At 35.8% G+C, this 13,552-nt stretch overlaps 1 protein-coding gene across 2 annotated transcripts; it reads right to left on the reverse strand.

Moving 5' to 3' along the window:
• Window positions 1-685: 685 nt before the first annotated feature.
• On the reverse strand, window positions 686-11,941 carry LOC104222221 (rab GTPase-activating protein 22-like). 2 transcript variants are annotated; one of them, XM_009773439.2, is made up of 12 exons: window positions 11,759-11,941; window positions 11,382-11,485; window positions 10,610-10,705; window positions 8,692-8,795; window positions 6,785-7,074; window positions 4,774-4,896; window positions 4,605-4,693; window positions 3,901-4,006; window positions 2,219-2,316; window positions 1,694-1,960; window positions 1,533-1,616; window positions 686-1,032 (listed from the first exon to the last, which is right to left on the reverse strand). In XM_009773439.2, exons 2-12 carry the CDS (start codon window positions 11,472-11,474, stop codon window positions 1,018-1,020), a joined length of 1,365 nt encoding a protein of 454 aa, XP_009771741.1. In that variant the 5' UTR covers window positions 11,475-11,485; window positions 11,759-11,941; the 3' UTR covers window positions 686-1,017. The 2 variants fall into 2 exon arrangements, with proteins under 2 accessions (XP_009771741.1, XP_009771733.1); XM_009773431.2 differs by lacking the exon at window positions 11,759-11,941 and adding an exon at window positions 11,596-11,732.
• Window positions 11,942-13,552: the final 1,611 nt, after the last annotated feature.

Here is a 13,552-nt window from a genome sequence, read left to right on the forward strand (position 1 = left end):
TATATTATATTTGTATTTAACTAAAATAGTCAAATATAGAATAAAGTTACTATATACTATTGACATTTATTAGCTTGCCACTTAGCTTAACCATAATGTCAATTATATATGATAACTTTCTTGCTTTAATGTATATAATATAGATATACATAGATAACTTCAAATTATCTTCCCTCCTATTAGAAGGAAAAAGAAAAGCGAGAAGACCATTGAAACATGGTCAATAAAGAAGGAAAAAAAAGAAGACAGCCCAATGCACGAAACATTTCACATTCATGCAGGCGTCAAGGAAGGGCCGCAATCCAAGGGGTGTAATGTATTCAACCTATCCCAATGAAGCATCAGTGGCTGATTCTACGGCTCGGACCTATGACCAATGGCGGAGGCAGGATTACCGCCAAGGGGTTAAAAAGAAGGAAACAATTAAAAAGGTTGTAGCTAGTGGGAATAAAACCAATGATCTTAGAAAGGTTTTGAGCCCCCTTGACCACTAAGCTATGCTTTTAGGCTGGATCAAGGGGATTCAAAACATAATATATAGAGGTAAAAAACAGAATTTGCCTTACATATACAGTGTAATTTTTCGACAAAGGGGTTCGGGTTAACACCCTTCCGCCCCCTAAATCCGCCCCAACCCGTGACCTATATTATGTCAATGAGAAAAGAAATTATTTTATGTTGGCAATTATCAAAATGAAACGTCATTGATCATATCAATTTCATAGTTGCAATATTCTTACACTCTGGATTAACATATTTGGACCAAAAATTACGTCAAGTACATTTCATATCAAAACTTATATACATGCTCCTCTTTCTTATAGAGAGATATAGAAACAAGAATCAAAAGAAAGAAGACAGACATGAATCACCAATACAAAGATGAATTACACCTCTAAGAAAGAGTGAAAACCCAAAAGAGGGTAAAAAAGAATGAAATTAAATAAAAAAACAAAAAAACAGAAAAGGATTTTAACCACAGGAGGTGCTTGCTGCAGTGATCATTAGCAACTCCAACTATGATTTTTTAGCCTGCATCAAGTTTGTTGAAAGGAAACCGAGTCATTTTCAGGAAATACACTGAAGGATAGGGGGATTTTTCTTCTTTTAAGTTTTAACTTCTATGCACTGACATTGTAATTTTTTTACATTATCTTATCACCTAAAAGATAACTACAGCCTACAGATAACAATCCGGAAGGGAAGCCTTAGTGTAGCTTGTAAAGTTGTTGTCATGTGACCAGGAGGTCATGGCCGTGGAAACAACCTCTTGCAGAAATGCAGGGTAAGGCTGCGTCAATAGACCCTTGTGGTCCAGACCTTCCCCGGACCCCGCGCATAGCCCATCGAGCTGTAGACATCGGGCTGCCCTTTTACGGATAACATTCCATAACAAGTGGACGTAGTAAATTGTAAAAATTCTTTACATTGTGAGGGTATATAAGTTAAATTTTTTTTTTCCCTTTCTTTTGGGAGGGGTTGGGAGTTTGTGGACTGTGGAGAGGTAGAGGACTGTAGACAAAAGAACTTGCCTGTTTCAAGTACTTCTTATGAACCTTCAATGCTTCATCTAATGCTTTTTTTGCATCCAAATTCCCAGATATTTCACCCAAGATCTGGATAACTTTTCCTTGTCAGCATCAAATAGACATAGTAATGTGGAATACACAGATATAGATTGATAGAAAGATACCTGTACAACATCATCTAGGCCCTTTGCCTCTTTCATAAGTCGCCTGTGCTTGGTCTCAAGAACACTTGCAACCAGGAAAACAGCAAGAGCACTATTATTCTGTTCCGCGGCACCAGTTTTCAAATTGTTCCTTTCAAACTTCCCATATTCTTTTAGCTTATGCTTGTCATTTGGCTTATCATCGTACAGCAATTCAGAAAGATTGGGTTGTCGTTTGTCATCATAAGAAGAATATATGTTTGGATTGTATTCCATGGCCCACATCACCTGAATGAAATGCAGTAAAAATGAGCATACATGAGAAGATCCCGTAATTCTGATTTCTGACCTGCATTTGGTCATCACTCCTCACCCTTGAATGGTTCAGAAATATAAAGAACCAATCCTTTCCCATTAAACTTTATGTCAAATGTTTTGCAAACAGAAACGGAAACACAATAAAAGCACAAAGCCAAAGACCAGTGCAAGCTATTTTGCAATATTTATCTAACGCACACAATTCAAAAAGGAGTTTGGGCTTCTTACCTCCCAAAGATAGAGTGAATCAACAAACGAGAACTCCCTGCGGAAAAGTACCATCAGCATGCGAAATGCAAACAGATACTCTCCGCCATCTAGCTCCTCTGCAGATACAATTATTGGTGTTGTGAGAGATACAGACAGTAAAATCAATATTTCTAGTCATTCCTCCGTGTTTTCAGGTGGCCAATTATTTTGTTTGTGGCTTTCTTACTATCTAAATTGTCAAGATTTGACTAGTATTTTACACAATCTAACAACTTATAAAACAGTATGTACGAATATGGGCCTTTAGACGATGGGATTTCCATTATTCACAATGACTAATTTATGATTTGTTGATGTGGCCCAAAATGACAAAATAGGCATAGTACTATCATAGAAATCTACATAACTTATCAGATAATGCAACTCCGTCGCTCCCATTTCTTCTAGCTCAATGTAACCGCTTACTTATGGTAGTCAATTTCAAAATTGTGAAGTGAGCTTTAGAAACCCACTTACGGGAGACACCCAATAATGTACATAGTGATCAATGAGAGGCACCAAGGGTGTAGCCTAGTGGTCAATGAATTACGTGAAAAGATTGAAAAACAAGGTTCAATCCCAACAAAAATAGAGAATACTGTGATTTCTTTCCATCTGCCTAAACCTTATTAACAGAGTTACCCGACACTAGGGGTGGCAAAATGGTCAAAAGAAAATAGTTAACCACCCATATTATCCACTAAAAAATGGGTTGGATAATGAACTTTTTAAAAACGGCTCAAATATGGATAAGAACCATATTATTCCTTTAGAAAATAGATAACCAATGGATAACCAACGGGTCTAACTTTTACATTTGTAAAGCTTCAACTTGGGGGTTCCTCAAGTTAGGGAGACTAAGAATTCTCCCAAAAATGATCATATGTAAGAAGTTATGGCTAATATGGTTACCCATATTATCCGCCGGTTAACCCGTTTTTTATCTGTTTTAAATATGGATCGGGTCGGGTCGGATAATTTATCCGTTTTTTCGTTACCTGTTTTCAACCCGAACCATATCCAACCCGACCCGCCCGTTTTCCACTCCTACCCGGCACCAATGTTGGTGGGAGGTAATAGGTACCTAATGGAATAGTCGGTGCGTTACATGGACACCATAAAACGAAAGAAATCCACTCACGAGATTTAATATAATATAAAATGCCAATTAAGATTCACCATGCACTGAGGCTAGATATCTAATAGCCAAATCTATGTCCTATCCAACTATAACTGTTTAAAGCATGAAACTACTTCCCCTATACCTTTCTTCCAACTATAACTCTGAAGTAGTTTCACTCGGGTTTTACAAGGAAAAAAACACTCATATATATATATATATATATATATATATATATATATGTGAATACATATCCTCCTTTTCTTTCTTTAGGGACACCCTTTTCAAAATGACCAAAGTTGATAATCCAGAAACGGAAAAATGGGCTACAGCAGATAGTATCAAGAAAAAGAAGCTTGAACATATCACTCGTGAAATTCCATATCACAAAATCATCACAAGACACCACTGAAAACACAAAAATCATTCATGAAACTATATTTGGAAAGGAAAAGCAACAATGCCATGAAGATTTTGAGTTCTCTGCTGCAATTCTGAGAATACCGACTAAGAGAATTTACAAAGAACAGGATCCCCTTACCAAGGTGCTGATGAAGCTTTGGATCAACAGTTTTAACAATTTGTGCTAGCGTACTTAGCTGAGATTGCACTCCCATAGAACTTGTGGTGCATTTGAAATTTTCTCGCTGTTGAAGCAGAGTAGTTATATACAGACGGAAGGCAGAATTACAGGAAATAATGAGCACAAAAGATTGCCCAAATGGAAAGAAAATGTCAACTAAAGGAACATATAAATACAAGTACAAGTTGACAACCCCTTTCAGGAGGGAATGCAGGGTGCTTTACCTGAGCAATCTAGCAGGGGAACCATTTTCAGAAGATAGATGTGCTTGAAATATGTTTATATGTTAACTGATGGTAGATCATTGAAGAAGAGCAGTTCCAATATTAAGTACTCAGTAGAAGTTCAAACAATGATGTGATAGCAATGGCGCTTTTACTTTTTGGCATTTGCCATTTGCTGTAGCAACTTGTATGTATGTGTCTAATATTAACTCCTCAGTAGAAGATAGATGTGCTTGAAATATGTTTATATGTTAACTGATGGTAGATCATTGAAGAAGAGCAGTTCCAATATTAACTACTCAGTAGAAGTTCAAACAATGATGTGATAGCAATGGCGCTTTTACTTTTTGGCATTTGCCATTTGCTGTAGCAACTTGTATGTATGTGTCTAATCACTAACTAATAACCATGGTAGAACATTAGAAACAATAGACATACCAATCGACGCATTGCACGTTCAAAGCACCAGTATGCATCTGCTTCGTTCTCAAGCAGAATAACCATTGGAGAGCAAATATCACTCATTCCTGTTCATATAAAATGAGAGGCGAAGTTTGTGAATGGCCTTAACAATATCAAAAAAGAAGGCCTAATGCAACCATAATACCTTGAACATAGCCGATATCTTTATCCATCCAGGCATAGACAGCTAGTATATCCCAGAGTTTTGCCTGATTAGCTTCATTCTCGTAAAATATAAGAGTACGATCCGTTCGAACAACATCCAAACCTAAATAAACATTGCAAATTGTGATAGTTTCAGATATCATTTGGAAAATAAGTTTATCCTGAAACACAACTCTCTTAGCCGGTCAAAGAAGTGGCTTATTGGTACTTCAGATTCAAGTAATTTCAGCATGGTAGAACTTGTACACATGTAAAATCACCAAGATCTAGTTGATTTCTGTTTTTTTTTTATCATTAAAGATTGCTAAAGTTCTTTCTAAATGTTTTCCTGTCAACAAAGTTCAAACTCTCTAAACATATACCACATTGGAGTTGAGATAGTGACAACATCTGTCAATTGAACAACTTTGAAAATGGAACTTAGCAATATGGTTGTTAAAAGCTTTATTAAAGCCTTGTACAATTGGAAGGTGTAAGGAGAGAATTACCATACCCTCTAGTCACTTATTTTATATCCCAATGTATGAAAAGTGAAAACCAGCACATGCTTACTTGTTGTACTGTGAAATTCTTAGTTCATGTCAACAGAGCCTGCGGAAGGGAAGTAGATAACTCGATTACCTAGCAAGTTAATTTTCTCAAAGTGATCTGCAAACTTCATCCCTCTTTAGAACAGTCTGCAAATGGATGCTTTTAATCAGTCAAGTCTTTACAAAAGCATCCATGGCTTACTGTAGCCAAAGCTCCAAAATTAACCTCAGCAAGGTGTGTGTATAAGAGAAAGCAAAATCCAGTCCCATAAGTGATTGGAATTTCACTCTTTTTGCCACTTGTTATTCTCTAAGTGACTCAGTCCCTCTTCAACTCAGTGTCTTGTGACGAAGAAAACCATTTGTCTCATTGAATTGTTGAACTTATCGGAGCTATACATAGTCAAAGACCTGTTGGTCCATTTATTTGTAACAATTTTCCAATGGTTAAGGGGCATCTTTAAGGAATTACAGTCTAAAGATCGACACACAGTCTCTAACTACAAAAACACTTCCGGCATCTGCAAACTTAGTACCTTTGATGTTCCCTATTTCCACTTCCCAAAATCCACTGAAGCTATATCTGAACCTGATAGAATTGTAATCTGACTGCTATATAGAAATACATACAGCCAGTTAAGAAAAATCACCAACTTTATATGCATCATTCCCTTGTCTTGTTTCATCAATTCATCTTAATTATTGTATTCTATTGGTGGAGCTAATCTTTAAAGAAATCTGATCTACTGCATTGTCTACAACTAGAACTGAAAATCTGAGAACTTTACTTATGTTGACCCTTCCCTTTCTTTTGATGAAATAATGATATTTATATTGGACATCTGGAAGATGCAGAAATTACAAAAACATGATTTGGCTCCTACACAAACACTTGTTGACCATTCAAATAAAGACAAATTTTTTTGTTCTTTTCTTCTCCTTCCTTTTGACAACAGTGATGGCCAGCTTGATGCACCTTAGTTAATTCATAGGGTACCTGCTACCTCCCACCGACACAGGTATCAGGTAACTCTACTCACCAAAGTTTAGCAAAGGGGATGAATTCACCTAGCGTCACCTAATGTCGCCCCTTCTGGATTCAAACCTTGGTTCTCAAAATTGTTACTCCAACAATTTGACAGCTAGGCAACTCCCTTAAAGGCTTTTCTTCTTTTTAATTGGTTATTTATTATTTAACAAATTTAATTCTTTTTATGCAGTTGCTTTAACAAATTTAATTCTTTTTGGTTGGGTAACTTATTAAGACAACTGCACAATTCAAACCCCAATAGTTGGGACAAAGAGAATGCTAAGTAAATTTTAGACAGAATTTTTGCAGCAACGATCTCCCTCACAAGATATGGTCAAAGACAAACGGAAATAGAGAAAGAGATGCCGAGAGATCCCACATTCAATGTAAACTGTACATAAATAGAGGATAGTAGTGGCAGAAATACGAACCAATTTGATGCAAGCTAAGCTTCCACTGAATCATTTTCTTGTCAAAATCACCATTATCAACTGGCATGGCATCATTATTATCTTGTGATTTACTGGTGTTAGTTGCATACTCTATAAGTTTCCCATCATCAGATACTATAGGCTGCCCATCATCCGATACTATAGGCTGCCCATCATCAGAGACTATAGGCTGTCCATCATCAGAGACTATAGCACTAGTGATGATTTTTCCACTGCCAATAACAGGTACTATCTTCTGACATTCTGATTTCCATGCAGCATACTGCTCCCTGAAATTACAAATTTCAGATATTTAATTTAGGCCACTAATAAATACAGAAGTTCTTTTAATTTCAATTTCAACATACCGTTTTATGCTAGCTTTTTCTTCGTCTTTTTCTTTCTTTTTTATACTTTTCATAGATGCTTGTTAGTAGAGAAAAAAGAAAAAGGAAGATGTGCATGTGTCATCAATAAAAAGTGACAGAATCCTTCTGTCAAATTTGGTTCTCAAGGCACAAAAGCATCCTACCTCTATAGACTTGTTAGCTCAGCACCAGTCAGCAATGGAAGGTTTCCCAAAGAAAGAGAAACTGAATGAAGAATTATGGAGCAAATGTATTGGGTGGAGATTGAGATTAAAACTGCAAATCGCCCCACATTCATACTTACACTTTCTTTAATTCTTTTGTACATTCATGCTAATATATTTGAGGCAATAAATTTCAGAATTTGAATAACCATCTTCTTCTTGGTTCTATGTTATATACCACAGCACAGGGAAGATCAAAGCCCACAACTAATGAACTCAGCCTTTCAGCCACATTCTTTTCTTGCCAATAATTTCAGAAACGGATTCAAATTGGATCAGGGCACTCGAGAAATATGGTACATATGGACAGAAGACATAGGCATTGACATGGCTTTATTATAATTTAACCAAGGAATTTATTCATCCAAATTGACCTCTCATGATAGAAACTGGCAGGAATGGTGATGAATAGGCTCCCCCATACAAAGTCAGTCCTAGTAAGCTAATTAGCTAACAAAGTCAGTAATGCCAACTCATCACATATATCCTGTAAATTACATGAAGCTGCCAGTAGGCGTAAACACCAAAATTTCAACATTTGAATTGAGCTATTCTTTCCATCAGAACACCTTGCATTCCTCTCTTTACAAAGCACCCAATAGACACAACCAGGGATAGTAATCCAGCATTTTCTTATTGTCTAGGACAGAAGCACCTCCAACAATTCAGTAGGTCTTTTAACAATTGATGCCTAATTACACTCTGTCCAAAAATGCTGAAAAACAGCCCCCACACTAGTTTGCTGCCCGATACTGTAAGAACAAGAAATTGCAGGCCTATGAAATTTTGTAAAACTGAATATTCTAGTGCTCAGACTTGACAAACCTCACAGAAGGTTCTATGATGTCGCCAAGAGGTTGAGTTTCTTGCAGTTGGATAAATACATATCAAGACAGAACAATTTCGAATTATATTTAAAAATGAGTAATTTCATGAAATTCAAAAAGTCAGATCTTGACAGCAGGAGACCAAGGATACCACAAAGGGTGTCCACCTACAGGAAAGGGTAGAAACCAGCATTACAAGCACCATATCTTAACTTCTCCATGCTAAACAATGAATCATTCCACTATACAGAAGGGATCAGTAAATAAAGTTAATCATTGTGATAAAAGCTCTATTAAACATGAGAGGTCATTGCATAGAACTATTTTGGTCATGACTGATGCTTTGACTTTGTGTTCCTTTGTGCTTCTAAATGTACAAAATTTAGAGCATAACTAGTCTGTATCTTGATTTTCAGTTTTACATTCTTAGAGCAGCCAGTTTGATCCTTTAGGTATATCTGCTAAAATTGTGAAACAACTGACATTACCTCCGTTGTTGTCTGAGTTGATTTCTTTCCTGAAATGTGCTCTCAGGATCAAAACAACCCAACAGGAACTCCCAGGCTGCCCCCTTAATTGATGGATGAATCCCCTAACATTCACAGAATAATTAATGAGCAATACAATTCCTGAAGTTTAGTTCCAGCTAAACAGAAATAAGCATATTTCTTGTTGATAAGTATCAGCAGTAGACATATAAAAAAAACTCCTATAATTAATTGACACTGCCTCTTTATGATGATGTCACCAGTAGACCAAGTTATCCAACTCGTATGAACATGTATATTTGCAACAGCCTAAATTATATACACAGCTGACAGAAAAAAATACAACTAAAAAGTGTAAAACCTTTTCGTGAAGCAGAAAAGCAAAAACTTTAATCACTTCAATAAGGTACCATTGTTTATTTATTCAATCAATCAGAGCAGGGGCATATATGTCAGCATTGTAAAGGATCTTTTGCCTACAGGACCAACGTGCTTGATCTGAAAAATATTAAGAACCCTGAGATTGCCTTCCTCTATGCAGTTTACATCATATTAATCTAACAGCTGAAATACTCTGACTTTGGTGTTAGAAACTGTGAAGTTATCTTGGCCTTCAGATTAATTAAAATCTACAGAAATGTTTCTCCAGAGCGACAGGCAGAATCACTTCTACAGTACATGGATTGGAATTGCATCCATCTCCTGTGTGAAGGGAGGGAGGGAGAAGGGGGAGACGCTTTAGTACATCAGAGTGAAGATACCCTAGGGAGCTATGAGGAACAATTAAGAACAAGGCTTCTTCCACCCTTATCCAGTTGGGTTATATTGTACACTGGGCAGCTAGCTCCTCCCAACAAAAGTACAAGTTTCCATGGTAGGAAAGAGATTTCTGGATATCATGCAAGCTATTCCAATAGAGGAAAGAGCGTCCTACTTTCACTGGCTAAGAACTTCCTAGAGTGCTCAGAATAGCTTCAATACAGGGAGGAAGTACACCTCTCTATATACGGAGAACTTAGTAATCAGGATTTGTTAGGGACAATGATAAGACAATTTGTAAAACAAGTGACTACTTTACCCAAGATCAATTGGTTTTATGATGGAACCCCTATTCACAAGCTTGTAAGGTTCCACAAGAAATTGATATTTTAGTCGCAAAGATAATCAGTTTTATTTCATCATTTGATTAAACTAATAGCTATAACTAATTCATCGTCCAAGCAACTCATCTTAAAAATGTAAAACCAGACTGGTATGATGCACTCCTCTGCACAATATGGACCACACATATCACAAACTGGACCATGACGAGTAGCAAGGGAAAAAGAAACACTGACAGTGGCAAGACAATGAGACACTGAATAACAAGACAAGATAAGAGTATTGTTGCTGCTCCATCATTTTCCTTGGGAATAGTTGTACTACCATCCCAACCAATGATAATAACATCTTCAATTTCGTTCCAACAATTAAACCTTCACCATGAATATTCAGAATTATGGAAACATAAATCACCCTCAAATAGAATTTTCTAAAGTAGTAAAATAATGAGCATGGCCAGAACACATAGACATTGCATTACTTGACAGAGAAACTACAAGCTGTTCCGATATGCAGCAAAGTTATAAAGAGTTAGGATAATAATGCAGGTTGAAATCAGCTTTTAATCCACTTGCTTTACTGTGTTGCAGAAGACTAACAAATTGACTAATTGTCCAATAATAAATTACTTATTTGGAAGATCCAGCTCTCAATTTCCATAGCTACATTGTGTTGACCATGAGGCACTCATACGGTCGCCAGTAATGCAAAGGCTAACATCAACTTGTAGAGTCTTCAGAGAGCAATAAATTTGACTCAATGATACGTTAACAATGTGATATATGCAGTACAAGAACAATAGCAAAAAAGACTATACCCCTCGTTGGATTCGTCTAAGAACACCCGCTATATCCAAATAACCCTCTTTAGAGAATGCAGCATTCCATCTTCTTTCGCTAAGAGTTTTTCCTACCTGTTCAAACAGAGCAGAAAAAAGTGCAGAAAAGGTTTTAGCAGATATAGCCAGTCACATAAGCATTCTATAATCATTGAACATAGCAAAAAAAGATAATGCTTAACATTTCTTCCTTGAAAAAGTAATATGAAAAGAAGAACAAGACAAATGTCAACCAAAATACTCTAGTTTATGTCATCATTCCGGTATGGATTGATTTTTAACATATTTGCGATCAGCAACTCCCAATGGAACAAATAACAACAACTAGATCAGCCAAAAAAAATTACCAAAATGGTATTTCTATACTGTATGAGATAACATTAAGGGGTCGTTTGGTCAAGGAGAAGTTATGCGGAGATTAGTAACGTGGGGATTAGTTAAACCGGGATTATAATGCAAATATTATTTCTTGTTGAATGGTAATCCATGTATTGCTAATACCTGCATTGTTATCCCACACCCAATCTCGCATTTAGATTCCCGCATAACTTATAAAAGTATTATTTACGAGGAAAAACAAACTATTATCGAACCAAATGAATGCTGAGTTTTATACCATGATTAATTACCCATACTATCAAACCAAACGAGCACTTAATGTCAAAGAGTAATTAGAAAAGGAAAAAGGATAATGTGAAAACAAAATCATATAAAAGGAAAGAAATGAGATGTGAAAAAGGGTGAAACACACCCTTGCTTTAAAGCGGGTCTTGGGAACATCAGCAAGGCATTCGGGTCTAACAGGATAATAAGAGTCTAATTCCTCTGATGACGAATTCTTCATAGCACCACCCCCTGTTAATTCCAAAGACATACAAACCCAAATTAATCCATCACCCATTAATCCAAATGTAAAATCAAAACCAAAAAACACGCACACACACAGACACACACACATAACCTACCTTCTTTCTTGAACGCAACGGCATTAGAATTACCCATGAATAATAAGAATTATGAAAGAAAAGATCGCCAAGATTTCAACTTGGAGAGTACCCACAAATGAGAAATATTCAAGATCGATTAAAAATGCAATTATATGTTAAGATGGATGAAAGTTTCAAGTACCTGTGTTGAATTGAATGTGATGAAGGGAAATTTGAAAAGATTGACTTGCTGATGTAATCAAATTTTATTTTTTTAATAAACTTCTTTTGTCGTGATTCGGTTTCTACTATGTAATGTGGGGGCTGGGGCAGCAGGGAGGAGAGATTAACGTTATTCTCCAACGGTAGTTTTGCGCCTGCACCTGAAAATCTATGTTCGTTTTTCCCATTTGTAATGTACATTTAAACTACTGTTAATTACTCTTTATTCGTTCATTAAGATTTACTACGTACGGCTGAAACTATAATCACATTTTAAAGGTTCTTAGAAAAGCATTGTACACCCCATACTCCAACTTAATTGGTAGATTAGCCAAAAAAAAAAGAAAAACTTAATTGGTAGAGGTGTTTGTCAACACCATATCTTATTAAATTCCATATGATCTGTTTTCTTTTCGGCTTTGTTTTATTTGGTCCAGTAATTTATTTGACTTGAATAAAGAATTATACTTTTTTTGTCTTTAATAGGTGAAAAAATTTTGGACAAAAATAAGCCATTTACGGGGGAAAAAAATAATATCACAACACGCACAAAATTGCACTGTACATCAAACACCAAATTTTTTTAAAAAATTAAATCAAATACGATACCAAATGTCGAATGAAAATTTTGGTTCGATAACTCGATATTTATCAAATTATGCACACCCCTACTAATTAGTCCCGATAAGTAACTGAACTATTTACAATTAATTTTATAAAATGTAAAATAGAGTTATGATCGCTACTAGAAATTCGGCAAAAATGGATCGCGGTTGACCGACCTCGGCCGGTCAAAAAATCGTCCGACAGAAGTCGGTCGATTTTTCAAAATATTTTATTTTTTAATTTTTTTTTTACAAAACCGACCAACTTTGGTCGGTTTTCTTTGGCGCAAAAATGCGGGAAACTATTTTTAAGTCCCGCGAAATTTATTTTTCAAGAGACCGATCAACTTACATCGATTTTTCATTTAAAATAAATTAAAATTAATATTAAGAAAACCGACCAAAATCGGTTGGTTAAACCGATCATTTTAAAAAACCGACCGAATTCGGTTGGTAACTTTATTTTTTAATAAAATCGACCGACATCGGTCGATTATTTTCGCGCGAAAATACAATTAAAGAGTATAAATAAAATAAAAGACGGCCTTAAAATAAAATGCACCAATGATCTAGTGGTAGAATAGTATTCTGCTACAGTACAGACCCCGGTTCGATTCTCAGGTAGTGCATGTTTTAATTACATAATTAAAATATCGACCAATTTCGGTCGAAAAATATTGGCAGACTTCGGTGAGTTTTTTGGCAGTTTTTTATTTTTTGGAATTTAATTGACTGACCAAAGTCGGTCGGTTAGCTTTACTGACCTTACGATTACCGACCGCCACGAATCGGTTAGTTTTTGATCGATTTTCGCCAATTATCGACCAATATCGATCGATTTTCCCCCTCATTTTAGTAGTGAATGTAACTAGAATCTGAAGTAACGACCAAATATTTTACGACCATTCAAAGGCATATTTTTATTAGTTGGAGCGGGAAAGAGATGAGATCGTAAGTTTTTATACACAGTATATTAGATAATTTATAAAGGAAACTGGACAAATGACAGAAAAATAAAATGGTTCTCATTTCTTGGTGAAAAATAGAATAAATTTGTACTTCAACAATTTTTTTCAGATTGTAGTTTAAGAAAAAAAAGAATTGACAAGTTTTGCTTAGGTAAGAGACCAGAACTCAAATCTTTCCATTGAGATACAACAATTATATTC

The sequence above is a fragment of the Nicotiana sylvestris genome, chromosome 9 (assembly GCF_000393655.2).
Source record: "Nicotiana sylvestris chromosome 9, ASM39365v2, whole genome shotgun sequence".
In the NCBI taxonomy this organism is placed as follows: Eukaryota; Viridiplantae; Streptophyta; class Magnoliopsida; order Solanales; family Solanaceae; genus Nicotiana; species Nicotiana sylvestris.

Excerpts from the sequence above, each read along its gene's own strand:
- LOC104222221 (XM_009773431.2), bottom strand. The coding sequence starts at position 11,632 with ATGGGTAATTCTAATGCCGTTGCGTTCAAGAAAGAAG. Across the intron at positions 8,796-10,609 it reads TTAGACGAATCCAACGAGGG|GGGATTCATCCATCAATTAA; the intron begins GTATAGTCTTTT and ends TGTGAATGTTAG. Across the intron at positions 1,961-2,218 it reads ATTCACTCTATCTTTGGGAG|GTGATGTGGGCCATGGAATA; the intron begins GTAAGAAGCCCA and ends CATTTCATTCAG.